Consider the following 16,960-nt stretch of genomic DNA (forward strand, 5'->3'; position numbering starts at 1 on the left):
CCTCTTTTAAAGCACCACACTGAAAGCTTTAGATTTTTCAATTGCACTAAAGTAGGTTTAAATGTACTGGCTGCGTTTAAAAAACCAACCAAACAGAAAAACAACAACAATAAAAACCCATTTCTGTCTTTGCTTGTCAAATTATGGTACAAGGAAGGCCATAAAACATGATTTCTCACCATAATATTTAAGAGTGGCACTTCCAGGTAGCTTAGACCAGTGAGTTTGGTGTAAGGAGCCAGTTCATTATATTTATTATCAAAAAAATTAATTAAATGTTTCTAGGGAATGTTTAACTCTGCTGGGTCAGCAGCCCATGTTGTGTAGATTACTGAGTTGTAAGTACAGGTCTTCTGGCTTTGTTGCAGTAGTTATCATTTCAGGAGCAGAAAATTAAATTGCCCAGAAACAGGAGAGGTCCTGGCTAAAGTTTAGCTCAGATTCACTGAGCTGAAAATCTGTTTAAACAGAACTCAAGAGTTTCTTTTCTCAGTAACCATGTTAATGAAACTAAGTGTTGGGTAACCTTCTCCCCAGCTTCAACACAAGCACAGTTTAATTTTTCTAATAGTTCCTTAGGAGCTGGATTCAGTTTGCTTTAAAATCTGAATTAATCTTGTTTAATCTGAAATATGAAATACTGTCACATGCTCTTTTGTTGTGTTACAGTATGGCATTGATTTTGAAACACTTGAACAGATCTTTCATTGTTCCTAAATGAATAATTGCTTATTTAACTCACTGGAAAAGAAAGACAATTGAAGTTAAGTGTGGCTGTGGTTGTTTTCTTTCCATATTTATCCACTGTCCATAAATTTTGTATCAGTTCCAGAAATGACCCCTCTGAAATGATGTATAAAGTTTATCTGATGATGATCACAGCTGGAAATGTTGCTTTTAGTTTGCAAGGCTGTCTTCATTAGTTATTTTTACATTGAGGGTGCTTTCCCCAAATACTAAATTACCCTTGAATGTATTTTGGGAATTGAGGAATATTGCAGGATGATTTGACCCACTTTTTGCCTGCAGGGCTGTGGCAGGGAGAGGGTAATGACTGCAGAAAGAATTGGTAATAATGGAAACTACTGTTGAGAGCTTTTTCACAGCCAACAGTTATGGAAGTGGTCATTTAATTAATGCTTTAGCAAGAATTTAGACAGTTCTGTACCAGCTTTGGCTACCCCTTGAACAAAAGCCGTGCCAGCAAATAATTCCTGATTTTATAGGTGAGGAGCTATCCCAGAAAATTGCTGACTTTGCCTCGTGGAGAATAATCCCCTCAGCTCCAAGGGGTTCTCTGTGGAAATGGAATGTCTCTGTACTCTTTTTATGAAGTACAATGTAAGTTTTGGGGTTTTTTTAATGAGTGCATTGTGGTGTGAGAAACTTGAGTTATTTTGCTGGTTCTGGGAGTCTTCTCCTCTCTCATCCTCAGCAGTTTCTTCCTGAGACACTATATAGGAAGGTCTGTTTTTCTTTGTGCTTTCTCTTACTTTATCCATGGTCAGAAAAGATAGAGTGGAAGGTAGAGTTTGCTGAGATGTTGCTAATGCACAGATTTACAGTTTCTAACAGCACTTTAGGCTTTGGAAATTAGTTGGTGTTAAGGACAGGGCTGAATTTGGCTCAAATGAGGTCTGTGAATTGGTTCTCTCCTGAAGTAAAGAACAGCAGCTCCTCAATTTAACCTTCAAATGCAGGAAGAAAACCCTGTTTCACCTTAATTGAAGGGTTTAGACTTGCTTCTGTTCAACCCACATCAGTATTTCATTAATTAGTATCACAGCCCCGTATTTCCTGAGGTGGAAAAATACAGCTTTTGCCTGTGAAACAACACAGCTGTTTCCTAAGTCTGCAAAGTGTGCCTCCACGTCTCACTGAGATATTTAAAAACACTCCTCTCCACTAGTTGTAGGAGCAACAATCATAACCTTTACGTGGTCTTTCACATAATAAACCTGAATATTCACCTTACAGAATATTCCATTACCTATAAAGATGAATATTCGGCTGTACAGAACCATGGTGGGACTGGAAACCCTTGGGTTGTTTTGAGTGCTGCAGTGTGTGTGGAGAGGAAAAAAAATGGCATTAGTTTGAGCTGCAAGGTTTTCCTCAGCCCACAGGAAGTGCTGAAGTCCAGTCTGATGAGAGAATTGTGTTTGTGGAAGTGGAGGTCAGGCCATGGCCTGCAGGTACCACAATTTTCCGTGCCTTGCTGACCTTCATATGTGGAAAAAAAAAACCAAACCAATTTATTAAGGCTTACCTTCTCAGGTGAGTATCTTGCAAACAGAATATGGAATGGCTTTGCAAAGAACTCTCCCAGTTGCTTTTTTTCCTACCAGAAATGTCCTATACTGTGGCATAGCTGATATAAAAGCTTTTTTGGCCGAGGGAATGTGGTGTTTTGCAATGTTTGTTTGAGAGTGTTTATCATGTTGGGACCAAACAGCCTGCTGTCTAAAACATCTATTTCTAGAATGGTAATTGTATTATTTTTTATTTATGTGCTTTTATGGACTTTTTTTTTTTCCCCAAGTAGATCAGTGTTCATGATTTGTGTGGTCAGATAAGTAGGCTGTGATATCTGAGGCAGTACTTCTTGTAATGTTCTGTTTGGCTCCTTAATTTTATGCCATTTTAGAACAGTCAGTTTTCTCTGCATCTGCTTTGTCAGTGCACCTGGAAACGCTGGTTCATGGTTTCTCTCCTGGAGAACACATCAATATTACCCTTGTTTTTGTGCTGCTGTAAAATTCTACTTAAACTAAATATCCAGTGTGTATGCTTGAGATGTTTCCCTTGATGTTTTACTGAGATAAATTTCCATTATGGCCATCTAATTCCGCTTGGTAAAGGAGCAGTTATTTATTTTTTAAGTATCTGGGCACTTAAAATTTCTTCCTAACTAAATGCTTACCAAGTTTAATTTCCAAGTTTCAAGGGGTTTTGTGCCCCCTTCGTGCTTCTTTGAAACAAACCCAAAGGCATATTTATCTCATTTTTATTTAGGAATATTAAGGTTAATTTTTATTTAGGAATATTAAGGTTAATTTTTATTTAGGAATATTAAGGTTAATGTTTATTTAGGAATATTAAGGTTCACTTCATTTTAGGAGACTCTGCCAGGTGAATTAGTGGGTGATGTCACAGGCACTACTAAAGTGAGCATTAGAAAAGGGTGAACACTTGTAATTAAACCGAAGTTTTTCCTGCACTTTATCATTTTAATCAGTCAAAGCTAAAAAAATGGAAAGGTCTGATTTGAAAAATCAAAGAGTCTTTTTTAGAGTTACTTTAAGTGACAAATGGTCCCGAGTTCTTCAGGTGGTTTTCTGGTAAAATTTACCCAAAGCCAAATTTTATGTGCTTTTTTTTTCTGCAGCAAAGAAAATGTTAATGTGGATTTTTCCTTCATCAAAAAGACCTAAAAGGTTTTAAAATTAACAATCCTTTCCAGCTTGGGGAGAGAGTTATAAAATAAATAGAATTGCAATTTTTATCTGCAGAACTGTGTATTTTCTTTTCCTCACGTAGTTTATTTTGATTCCTGCCTCATCTCTCATACCTCTAGATAAGCAAGAAGTATAATCTGAATATATTAAGGTTTAATTTAAGTTTATGCAAGTATTTTAAAGCTCCACATACCACTTTATCAACCTGGCTGGTGTATCTATGCTATTTAAAGCCTGTACTTTGCAGTGTTAATAATTTCCTGTGGTCAGTGTCTATTTAACTTAAAATTAGAAACCTCTGCAAAGCCTCTGAAGGTGAGTAATAACTGTCCTGGTTAAAACAAAAATCGCACAATTAAAATAATAATAATTTCTACTTGACAGGCCACATACAGGATAAAAATTTTAGTTCTATTTTCTTTCAGTGTCAAACCAGACAGAAGCAGTGGCTCATGACTCGTCCTGTCTTATTTACTTGTATATATGTGAAATAAAATGTGCAGGATAAGAGTCCTTTTGCAAAGTTTGGGTCGTTGTCTCACCTTTGAGATGCACCTCTGTGCTGTGTGTTATTCCAGTGTGATCAAGCTTAATTGGTAATTTTAAGTTTTATTCCTTTAATAAAATATTCAAAGTGTAATTACCAAAAGTAAGTGTTCCCATTCCTTTTATTTTATACAGAGTTTAATTTCAGAGACCGTCTTCTCTCTATAGTTGAGTGGGGGTTTTTTACAGGTGGTAAATATAATGGAAATTTAAACTTCTTTAGTGATCTTGTGATGTGTGTTAAAACTATGGCTTGAAGGGTGTTCATCACTTGTATATTTAGGGCAGTGAATTAGTGCTACTTTCAGTGGTTACAGCCATTAACATACAGGCTGAATTCCCCAGGAAATAGTGATTTAATTTCCTTTTATGGCCTTTTCTCTGGAATTTGTTGCTGTAGTTGTTTTCTTGATGGAGACTGAGGGATTTTCTTAAATCCCTATGAAAGAGAGTGCTGTTCTCCCTGTTTTAGAGACTGAAAAATAAGAATTTCGCCCAAATCATTGACTTGAGACTCCCCCTTTGAAAATCCAAGGCCTGACCTCTATTAATAAAATGCAGTCACGTCTACTAATTGCAGTTAGAAGACTCCACAGCACTTAGTGGTGATTAATTGTGGTTTGCTGCATTTGTTCCCTGCACCCAGGGGCTGGAATTCTTTGCTGTCACTGGAATGTGTAAACCCAAGCGACCTTTCTTCCTGTAGTTACTTGTCCTGTGAATTTATGGAGTTTTCAGTGTACAGTAGCTGTGATTTTAACAGGTTTTGGTTCATGGTTTCACAGTATTGCTAAAGGAATTATGGCACTTTTTTTCTCTCTATGTAAACAGCAAATAGATTGCAACCTTGAGGAAGCTGGAAAGTCTTATATATGGATAGAATAGGGAAGGAAGTCATGTCTAAATTGCTTTATTTAGCCAGGGAATATGAGGTACAGCACATTCCTGGTAGGTACACTTGGTAGCAAACCACAGGAGTGTGCACTCAAAGCATGGGATATATTTATTTCTATACAGTGAAGTCTCATTTCCTTCCTATTCTGGGTGGAACAAACCCTGAGAGTCCAGTGGAGATAGATTAAGGAAGGATCCTATAGCTGAAGGTTTTTATGAGCAGCTAATTGCAGTTGTGTCCTTGTACCTCAGTAATTCACTCCCCAGTGATGAAACTTGGGATCCTGATGAGTCACATCCCTGGTGACAAATCCTGTCATTCCAAAAATAAGTTTAAAAGCTAATGTGACCAGATGCTTTTCTCTTCTAGAGGCTGTCTCTGTTTCACAGTGAGAGTTCATCAAAGTTATCCCTCATTAGAAGCTTGAGGGGGTTTAACTGAAGGATTTCTTTAAACTCTCTTTCCCCTCTTCCTCTTTGAAAACACTGGGATTCACTGGATTATTTTATCTTAAAAGTCTGCATTTATTGCACAGATTTTTGCAGGTTGTGTGTTGTGCTAATCTCTGCCACCTGACATAATAAAAATAATAAATCAAGTATTTCAACATGAGCAAAGCAAGGAATTTTGCAAATTACTTTGAAGGTAATAACATCAAACTCAACTTCTTGAGAGCAGAGGCAGCTTATTCTGTTCAGCTGGTTTTGTGTGTGGTATCTGAAGGTCTGCTTGCTCATTATTAGTTAATATTTTCCCAAATCCTCCTGTGTTAAGCCTCCAGGATGTTTATAGGAATTCTTTTCACATTATAGGGCAAGGTCTTTAGCTAGAATGTTCCCAAAGAGAAAGCTTTAAAAAAAAAGCCGTATTTATTTATTGCTCAGTTACAAAGATCAATGTTTCCTAATTTACAAGAATTGCTGAAAAACCAGAGACCAGAAACCCCCATTTCCGTGGCTATTACAGTATGTGCTGTTTAGAATATAGTTATTTTTGACAGTTGGACTTCATGGTTTATTTTTAGCGTCTATAAGTTCTAGTGGCTGATGTGTGCTGGGACCTTTTATGACTTTCTTTTAGGACCTTTTATGACTTTCTCTGTGCTGCTTCGTGTTTGGTGCTTTACCTGCTTCTGGTGACACAGGTAAAAACTTATTTTTAAGGCCTTTGGACTCGATGATTTATTAAATTATTGATATTTTGGTTTTTGATGGATATTCCAAAGTTCCTTGACACGAGGGGCAAAAATATCCTGAGAAGTATTAAATTTGTGAAATGTCATTTGTGTTGGCTGAGGAAAGGGCACAGAGCAGGATGCAGAGGGGGGTTCTGTCCAGTGAAAATCTTTAATCTGCCTTTGAGGAAAATGAGATTTACACCTTTGCCTTCTCTTCCTTCTTGCTGCAATCCAGCTGAGCAAAGAACCCCCAGCCTTGTGAGATGCAGGTGATTATTTGTGGAGAATCTTTCTTGTTGTCTTGGTCTAAATTTTCTAGATTTTATATGACAGCTGTAGTTGTTGATAGATTTACTTCTTGTAGTGAAAGGAAAGACCCTGCAGGGGAAATAAAAAAATTCAATGAACTTTCCTCGTGAAACCTCTGCAAATTCACTTGAAGGAGGGGAGGACCAAACCCTGACAGAAAGAATGTGCTAAAGGCCTGGCTGCTGTAATAATTCTCTTTCATGACTCACCCCAGTCAATGTTCCTATCTCAGAATTCAGTTTATTTTTAAGTAGGGCTGCACAAATAGTGGCTTTTCTGTGCCAGCTGTTGCTATGACTTCACAATATTTCCCTAAATACGCTTGCTCATACTTTCTCACAGCGTAGTATTTGGCCTCTAAAAACCTTCATTCCATCAGTATTTCCTGAGTGCTGATGGTTTTCATGCTTTTATGGAAAAAAGGGATAACTCTGTGTTGCGTAGTTTTAGTTGAGGAGGAATAAAGGGGGGTTTTTTAAGAGAAAAAAACCACTCCCCACAACCTGTTCCCTCATTTAAGAAAAGCTCTGTTTTGAGCTTTTTCAGTTTTTCCATGTAACTTTTCAGATTAAATTTCCAGCACTGGTATAATTTGGGCTATTTTGTTAAAGGTAAGTGGACATTGGATTATTCCTTCAGAACAGTTTCACTGTCTTTCCTTTTTGGGATTGGAGGGGGGAAAAAATACTGTTCATGTGGTTTGGGGAGCAGGGTGGATGAATTATTAAATTGGTTTCTTTTTCCAAAGTGCTGAACTCCACACTCTGCCTGATCTCTTCCAAACTGCAGTAAAAACCTGGGTTAAAAAATCTTGGTGTGTTATGGAAAAACAACCCTAACCCTTCCTGACAACCCTTGGAATCTTGTTCCTTCCCTTGTTCTGCATGGCATTCCTGGCACACAGGCTTGCCTCAGTAACTTCCTTGGGTTCAGAGTAATCAGGGCTGCCTTAATTGGAAAAATAAACAGTTATCAGAGTCTGTTTTCATTGATCTGACAAGTTGTCTTTAAACAACTCTTATAAAATAATAGTATTATTACAATATCTCATATATATTATTATTTATAATATATGAGATATTATATATATTTGTATATTATAAAATAATAACCAGAAATCATAGCTAAAGATACCACTGCATAGCAGACTCCTAGAAAAAGCTGATTAATTTTAAACTATTCTTACGAATTTGTCCAGCAAGTTGCAACTTTATTGCACTTTTGTTTCCTCCCTATGCTGCTTATAGCTATCTAAGAAAGGAGGTGAAAAAAAATATAAACCCACTTGCAAGTGTGATCTTTGTGTTTTAAAAATTGCAAGGGGCAAAACTAATCTCGAAAGAAGACATTCCATGTAAAGGTGTGGTGCTCAGAGACTCAAAATTGGGTAGAGTTTTAACTTTTCCCCTTTGGTTCAGTAAAAGCACAGGTGGAAAAACTGGGGTTTTTTTGTAATTACTAATAACATAACTTGAGGATTGTTGCAATAACATGTAAAAATAATTTGCCTCATTATGATCTTATTTGCTATTTCGCAGAACCTTTCTTATATTTTTTTTTTGTTGTCTTTTAAAAATAAAAATCTAAGAGTTGATGTTCCGGTAGTGGTTTTTACGTATTCGGAGTTAAGGTTATTAAAGCTTTTTGAGAATTGCATTATGTCAGTGAATTGGATGATAAACTGAATTAAGGTATTCATCCCACAAGGTGGGGGTAAAATCTGTTTACCAGTATGTAGCCCTGGTAGTGGTTATAGGAAATTAGATATATATATATATAGAGAGAGAGAGAGAACAAATAGATATATTATCAATAAATATGAAATTAATATATAAAAATAAACAAATGTAAAATTATATATAAAATAAAATAAATATCTGTGGAGATTAAACCTGGATTTGTGTGTGTTCTGTGAGGGAGCTGTTGCCTTTCTTTCCTCCTTCTCGGTTTCCAGCCCACAAATTGCATTTGTGGATGAAAGTGCCTGAATTTTTGACTCAATACTAGTTTTGATGCTAATCTTAAATGTCACCTTAAATGTCAGCTTGGGGTACCCCTATTTTTTTTTATACACAGTGATTTATAAACATTTATCCATGAGGATAAATCATATCTTTCTTCCTTGCAGCTGTGTCTGTAAAAGCGAGAATGCCTGAATTATTAAAGTAATGACTTATTTTTAATGAAGATCAGAATTTGGAGCTGATTGTTCTTCTGTTTGTTCATTTTGCTAAAATAAACCAATGACATGCTGTGGTAACGTCACAGATGTGACACAGGTGGTTTTGGCCTTAAATATTTCCAGGGGTTTTCATTATGTAACACAGATTTCCAGTGGAAAAGGAATAGGAAGCAGGGGCAGGTCATTGTTTCAGAAGCAAAGGGCACTTGATTGTCTCTTGTGGAAGACACTGGAAGTGGAATAGTTGATGAACAAGCATCTCTCTGCTCAATCTTCTGGTTGTAACAGGAAATTGTAGGATTAAACTCAAAATGCAGATGCACTGAAAGGTTTCTGGACAACAAATGTCACGATAAGAGCCAAGAACTTGGTGTGGTGGAAGTTCTCTGTTGCAAAATGCCCTGTGTGGTCACCTCTTGTTTTTATTTGGCATCCCTAGATATCAAAAAATGGAATGATGCTGCCCAACATAATTTCTCTTTTCATAGCTTTGTAACAACTTTTCATTAATGATACTCATTAATCATTTTTAAATCTTCTTTACAGATTCTGAAGGTGTTTGAACTCTGAATACTCACAAGCTCTTCATACCTCGAAATGTCTGGCTCATATGATGATTCTGTTGGAGTAGAAGTTTCTAGTGACAGCTTCTGGGAGGTAATCCAGATGTTTTATACAATATTTTGATTTTATTTTTCATTCTTGTTGTAGAAAATGTGATTCTCGTGCATTGCAAACTGTGGAGAGAGCTGCAACACCAGACACCTTTGGTTCTTGTGATCTGCAGAAACAGGGCAAAATTACCTTTTTAGGTTTTTGACCTGGTTCTGTCAAAGGTTTTTAATGGGCACAGAACTTGAGGATCATCCCTTTGGGTAGGGTGTGCAATTCAGCATTGAACCTTTGCCAATGTAAAAGCATAAAAAATAGCATAAAATACTCTGTAATATCAGTAATTTGTGCTGCCCCAATCTGACGAAGGCTTTCAGATGTTATGACAACTTAAGCTTTAAAGAAGAGAAACTTCATAAAGCAGAAAAGGAAAAAGAAAGGTTTGTCAGTGTCAGTCCTGACAATTGGAGGTAAGTGCTGTCTGGGTGAGCTGTATTTTGTAGGACAAACTTCCACCATTGCTGAGGCAACTTCCTGAGCAGCTTCCTTGGAAGAAGTACTTCAAAATAAAATAAGGAGACACTCAGGAAAAAAGAATCCTGGACCAAAGGGGATTTTTTTTTTTGATGAGTGTTGGGCACTGGATACTTGGCAGAACATGACTTCTGGCTGGCTGTCCTGTACCAAGCTGGTGTCTTCCAGATTATCGTTTCTGGAAGCTTAAAAGATGAGTGAATGAGAATGGGAATTCTGTAAATTCTGTATGATGATGTTTGGACAAATGTGAATTAAATCCAATAAAGGATGATCAGAAATGGCAATTAGCCTAAATTAGGACCTTCTTGAAGGAATTGATGCCCCGTCTGCCCCCCCTGCAGAGCTGCCTCCAGCTCCGGGGGCCCAGCACAGCAAGGACATGGAGCTGTGGGAGCGAGTCCAGAGGAGGGACACCAAGGTGATCAGAGGGATGGAGCAGCTCTGCTGGGAGGAAAGGCTGAGAGTGTTTGGATTGTGAGAAGAGAAGGCTTTGGAGGAACCTAATTGTGGCCTTCCAGGACCTGAAGGGGCCTGCAGGAAAGATGGGGAGAGACTATTTCCAAGGGCCTGGAGTGACAGGACAAGGGGGAATGGCTTCAAACTGACAGAGAGGAGGTTTAGATTGGATATTGGGGAGAAATTCTTCCCTGGGAGGGTGGGGAGGCCCTGGCACAGGTTGCCCAGAGAAGCTGTGGCTGCCCCATCCCTGGAAGTGTCCAAGGCCAGGTTGGATGGGGCTCTGAGCAACCTGGGGATAGTGGAAGGTGTCCCTGCCCATGGCACGCTACAGTGGCAGGAGGTTGGAACTACATGATCATTCAGGTCCCTTCCAACCCAAACCATTCCATGATTCTGTGATGCTTCTGGTTTGGAGTCATCTTTGCAAATTACATTTGACTGAATTTTAGTCTAAACCGTGTCTGTTTCCTTATGTTCTGAATTGGTGGTTTTCTCTCTGAAGGTTGCAACTTTGAATTACAGTCTTAATCTTTCTGGAAAGGGATAACTAAACAGCTCTGATCAGTGTGGCTTTTTTGACTTGATTAGAAAGGATGTGGTGCCTCTGGAATGCCAGCTGAGTCCTTCATGCCTCGGGTCACAAGAAGTAAAGAACTCTTAATCAATCGGGAGGTTGTTTTGTTACCACAGACTGTCATCTACACTCTTTTGTTAGAGGTTTTTTAAGATATTTGACACCATAGGTTTTTTCTTTGTTTTCAGAGTCAGCTTGCAGTTTGTTAAAAGCCACCTTGCTGTGTTTCACTGCCACAGCTGAAAGCAGTGAGTGTATTTAAACTTGGCCATGGCACAGAAGAGACAACCTGGCAGGGTGAGCTTTTGAGTTTGTTCCCTCAGACTCCAAAATAGCTCAGATTTATTTACCTTTGGAGTGTGCTGCAAAGCCCATCTTTTTCTTGAAAGGCATTTAGGAAAGTGTGAGGTGGCTGGGTGTGGGACCCACTAAAGAACTGACTGTGAAAACTCTCTTTTCCTTAGTGCAGATCTCTTGAAACTAAACCACTTTTAGTTCTTGAAAGTTGATGTTCTATTGAGCTGATGAGAACTGTACTTAATAAAATGTTAAGAACCAAGTTTTTGTCATTGCTGTTGAAAATTTCATATAACATTGTCTTTAGGAAATAAACCACTTGGTTCTCTGTTGTTTTTCTGGCTCTAGAAGGCTTTGTTTTCTTGGGAACTGTCACTGAGAGTTAAGCTCAATGCTTGAAATCCAATACAAATAGTAACTTTGTTTAAAGGTTAATATTTTTTATTACAACACAGATGTTATCAGATTCTGATTTGTGGCTGGGAAATAGTTGTCTTGTTGAAAGGGAACGGGCGAAGTTGCTGTTTGGATTTGTGTTCTTGCTGATGGCTCAGACCTAGCAGTCAAAATATGTTGGGAGGACAAGGCTTAGGCAGAGGTGGTATCTTGTATCAGAACAGCTGATAGGACTGAAAAAATTAGGCTTTCAGAATTATACATGTTTGTGAAAGCTGCTACTATTTCCATTTCATGCTAAACAATTAAATTGAAGGGGTTTTATTTTCCTATTTGGTTACCCCAAGCTACTACTTAAAGGTTTTTTGCCTCCTAGCAGGATGATAAATCCTTTTCAGGAGAACAAATCCTTTTCTTTTCCTCTAACTCATCCAGGTGTTTACTAAATAAAAGTACTTTAGGAGTCAGAGAATTTCGTACATGTTTTGATAAAGGTTGCTTAGAGAGCAAGGAATTGCAAAATAATAAGAAAATACTTTCTGAAAGGTAATTCCCACAACAACAGTGAAGGATTTCATCAAAGTTTCAGTTGTAGTAATGTCTTAATTTACTTCAGAAATGGAAACTTTTCTCCCTTTATTTAATTGTCTGTCAAGCCTCGGTGTACCTTGTTGTGTCTGGTTAAGCTCATAACTCTCTGGGTGCAGAAATTCTAAAGACTGAGGAATCTTGTTGATGTGCAGGAATTCCTTCGTCTGTGTTACTTGGCTGACAGGGGGGATGTGCTTTGGGTAATCAGAGGTCATTGCTGGTACCCTGAAGCAGGGTGGCACTAAGTTTTCCAAGGGGAAGTGGAAAATTTGCAAACCCCATGTGCAATTTGAAACCCTTTGCATTTCTTTCTCATCTATAATATGAACTCTAAGCATTTGCAAGACTGCTGTAAATGCAAATCTCAGTTTGTCATGATCGTTCCTGCCACTTTCTGCATCCAAAAATAAAACTGAGTTAGTGAAACACAAGCAGTGGGCAAACCTCTTGGCCTTGTTCTGCTGGAGTAGTTTTGAAATGCACGTGAAAGAATTTGGGATGTTAATAATGACCAAAATGCATCCTAAAATTCGCTTTCTATTAAGCTCCAGCCTTATGCTTGCTAATCACTGTTATGGACATATTAAAAATGCCTTGGGCAAGATGAGACCAGTGCTGTTGTTCACTTACCTACCTGTGGAGGTAAGAAAGCCCCCGAGTAAGTGCTCCTAGAGATCAAAGTGCAAGTGTCTGCATATCTTGCAAGGTAAGACATCAAAAGGAACAGCTCCCCAGCCTGTGGAATCACTTGTTTTTAATGAGCTGTGGGTTCCTCACAGACTGTGTGGGACTCCCACCCTGGATGTGCATCCTTATCTCCCTCGTTTTCTGCTCCGTCAGCAACAGGGAGCCCCATTGACTGCAGGGCTGTTTGGCTGCCCTGGGGAAACACCTCCTGCCCCCCCAGAAATAGTCACTCTGATCCTGGGATTGTTTGAGTCCTGGGAGGGATTCCCTTGGAGGACAGGGCCTGGAAGTGCTGAACACATCCTGAAGTATTTTCTGGGAATGCACCAGCAATACAAGGTTTTCAACTTCAGAAAGTGGGAGTTGATCCCATATGTAGTGTGGGTGAGGCAAATTTGATGTCCTGTGCTTCGTTCCTGCTGCTGTCAGCCAGGGGCTGCACGAGGCAACTCTTGAGAGGGGAAATGTGTTGGATGCAGGGAAATTGGGGGAGAAATTCCCAAAACTCACTCTTGAATGTTGAAAATTGTTCCTGTGTTGAGGGACTTCAGTTCCTTGTCAATGAGTGCTTTTTGCTGATGGAGCAGACTGCTCCTGTTTGCCTTTTTTCATTTTAAAAATATTTGGGCTCTGCAATAGTAGATTCCTGTCACATATGCATTTTTTAATCTCCTCCTAACATTGAGCAACATAATGTTTTCCATTTCTATTGCCAGGTATTTGCTTACTGGTGTATTTGGCTGTAGGTTTTGTGGGTTTAAGAGCTTCCTCGGGACTTTTCTTGTAAATTCATATGGGTAAACTTGCAAAACTTACTCAGAGCTAGTACTCATAGGTACTTGGACTGTGCATGTGCTAATTATGCAGCAAGATAATTGTTTTTTATTTATAAAACCACACAGTGTTATAGATGTTGGTTGAAATGCTTGGAAACTTCCCCTTTGACGCAGCTGGAAAGAAATTTTACTCCTGGTCTAAATGGAATGCTGGAAGTAGTGTTTGGCCATCAGTGTGCGTGGGTTTGACTGTGAACCCTCAAAGCTTATTATTCTTTTTCCTGCCCATGAGTATTTGTCCCTAAGAATACCCTTGTTTTGCCCTGTGGAGACTGACTATCTTTCAAATTATTCCAGTTCATAAAGGCCAACTTGTCATGAATAAGTGGAAAAAGGAGTTGACATCAAATCTTTCTTCAGGCACTTGCAACTCTTGAAATATTTGTGGTTATAACAATTATCATGATATACTAGAATTCACTACCAGGAGAGTAGCAGTAGCTGAACATTTGAGACCTTCTGGGCTGCCAACAAATTAAAATACTCTTGGGTTTTTTTTCATTCAGTGTACCAGAAAAACCTGCAGAGGGTGTTTAACTCTATATAGGCTTTTATGCTGCTCTGTGAAAATGCCTTTAAAAAGAAAAAGAGTCTGTTAGTTGAGGTAAAGGAGCCTAAATAATTTAAGACTCTCCCTTTGTGTTTAGTGCTGTGAAATTGTAAAATAAGGAGGTTGTAAACTCTTAAATATTCCCACTAAAGATCATATCAATTACAGTGCTTGCCTGCAGGATCAACTAAGGCTTATTAGTAGCAAAGCTCAGTATTTTGGAAAAGGGGAAACTGGTTAATTCAGCTTAGAAAAGGTGGGGAGAGACACAAAACCATGAATCGCAATTTTCACAGAATTCAGTGACTCACTGAGTCTGTCAAAAGAGTGACCCTTACAGTGGGATTTTTAAGCAATAAACTCTTGGGGCTATTTCCTTTTGAAATGTTTCTGACAACTAAGGGTGAAGAGCAGCTGAGTTTGGGATCATGTAATAAACTCTCTCAGATGGATTTAATGTTGGTGCTAAAATGAAAGGGGGATATAGTTTGTAAGCATTTCTTTTTCTTCTGGAAACAGTCAGAAACTTTGTAATCTTGCACTTTACCTTGCTGAAACAAATGTCCTATTTGTAGGACAAGGAAACTTCAAGTTTTAGTTGTCTGCTGTCTGTTCAACTGGAAATAACCCAATGCTCAGAATGATCAGAAAATTATTCTAAGTAGCAAAAATTATTCTAACTAGCAAAATCATATATTTTCATGTATTGATCAGGGCTAATGGAGAAATCTGCAAAATTGCAAGGCATCTGAAAATTATGTAAATGTGGCTCTGACAGAAACAAAGAAACACAGGATCTCTTTGTTTGGTTTTGTTCCTGCTCAGTTGCTACTAATAAAAGAATTTGTCATTTTTGCTTTAGCTCAAATACTTCTCATGAAGGGGAAGGGGGAAGTCTTGCAGAATGTTTGCCTTCTACCCCAGAAACTGGAGAAAATAGTCTTGAATAAAACAATGTATTGTTTTTCTGATTCAGGGTGTCTTTAATGTGTTTATAGGTTTTTAATTTAATTGTTTTAACTTACCTGTAATTAACTCGGTAGTTCCTTGGCCACATAAAGACTGGGATTCTTTTCCTTTTACTGTGGTTTAAAGACCTTGTGTTCTCCTACCTCTCACTCTGCCTGCAGCAGTGACAGGCTGCACATTCCACTTCTCAGAAATGTGTCATTGCAGTGTCCACAACTTGAAATGCAATTTTTTTTTTTTTTTTGCTTGGTTTATTCCACTAGGTATTTAAAATGTTACATGCCAAGTTACATAACTTATGTTCTCTGTCATGGGACACAGAAAAACGTTCTATCTCCAAAATTCTCAGAGGGCATTCCTCAGAGGGCATTCCTCAGAGGGCAAATATTAGTGTAAAAGGCTTTCTTTGCAATAGTAGGTTATTTTCTGGTATTGCAGGCCTGGTTCCCCTTTATACTGGTTCTAACCTGGGATGCTTAGTTCCTTCAGTCCCCCTGTGGAGTGAATTATCTGTGAATTATCTGCAGGCAGCTCTTTAAAGGTGCAGTAATAGCAGACAGACCATAATAGGTGAGATAATTCACTTCTCTGAATACCTGCCTGGAATTTGGCCAAGTGCTGGATGTTACCACGGGGTTAGAGTTGGCTCAGACAGTGCAAAATGAAAGGATTAAATACCCCACAAGGCAACCAGCTCTCCTTCAATATTAGCATTTAAAATGCTAATTAAATAGTGAGAATTTATGGAAGGAAATGTTGGTGCTGGAGACATAAATCCCTGGGCACATAACAGGAGACACAAATTGATGCTAATACAAGGCCTCAGTAGTTGTGCCAAGTCAACATAACCTGTTTTTTGACTGTGGACCTACAGCTGGAGTAATCTGGATTTGTCTTCCATTGCAAAGGCTTTAGAAAGTATTCTTTGAGGTACTTCATGTCCTTAATGTTTTGATTACATATGTATATTGTGTTTGTTAGGGAACAGTGTTTGAAACTGCCTGTTCTCAATTTTTATTTCTCCTGAAAACGAGAGGTTATTTTTCATGCTTTCTTGTTAATAATGCAATCTGTTGACATGGATGCACTGACCATCCTGATTTTTGGTGTCAGCTGCTTTATGATGCTGGGACCTTCTTATCTTCAGTTATTGTGTGCAGTTCTTTACAGGATTTACACAAATCAGTGACTGCCAACTAATGCTTTACTTAGGTGCTGCCTGAACTTCCTTGATCTGTTGAAATGGATCTAATCCAACCCAAAAAACATCCTCAAAGGAATTCCTTGAGGCCACTGTCTAAAAGAGTTGGGTTTGTCCTGTCATTGATGGGTTTGATTTTATTTATCTCCCCAGCTTTAATGAGGAGTCCCAACATATATCTGTATTTATCAGTACAGTCACTTATTTTCCCAGCAATTAATAAAGAGCTTTTTTCCATTTAAGAGCATTTTCATCAAGAGTATTTCCCTATATACCATTTTCATCAGAATGTACATCTGCTGACAAAATTCTGAATAAATGTCAACCTGAAAGCTGGATGTTCTTCTGTGTGTCAGATGTGGAGCAGATATGATTCAAATGTAAAAATGACTACCATGCCTTGAGTATTCGAATGTTTCATTCACTGCTAATCTTTATTTTTCAGTCAGGTGGTTTGGGGCAGATAAGAAACTGGCTGTGACATTTAACAGGCTGTGCAAGTTCTGTTAACAGAGTTCTTAGGTCTTGTTTAATGTTTACAAAAGCCAACCTGAGTGACCTTGAATTCAGTGGAAATATTACTCTGGGAGCAGTATGAGGGTTTTTTTTTCCCCTTCAGTCATGTAGATTAGTTACTCCATGTGCACAAGAATGAAAGGAGAGTGTTAATTATGTAATGGATGC

The 16,960-nt window shown here is 38.3% G+C and overlaps 1 protein-coding gene across 6 annotated transcripts in view; it reads left to right on the top strand.

Annotated features, from left to right (window-relative positions):
• Window positions 1-16,960, top strand: part of PACSIN2 (protein kinase C and casein kinase substrate in neurons 2) — a 41,784-nt gene that overhangs the window by 11,566 nt on the left and 13,258 nt on the right. For all 6 annotated transcript variants that reach the window (XM_017826564.1, XM_017826562.1, XM_017826566.1 and 3 more), the window contains exon 2: window positions 9,114-9,224. In XM_017826564.1, the coding sequence (XP_017682053.1) occupies window positions 9,165-9,224 (60 nt within the window). In that variant the 5' untranslated portion in view covers window positions 9,114-9,164. The remainder of the gene's footprint in view (window positions 1-9,113; window positions 9,225-16,960) is intronic.

The sequence above is a fragment of the Lepidothrix coronata genome, unplaced genomic scaffold (genome assembly GCF_001604755.1).
Source record: "Lepidothrix coronata isolate B3197 unplaced genomic scaffold, Lepidothrix_coronata-1.0 Scaffold129, whole genome shotgun sequence".
NCBI classification, from domain to species: domain Eukaryota; kingdom Metazoa; phylum Chordata; class Aves; order Passeriformes; family Pipridae; genus Lepidothrix; species Lepidothrix coronata.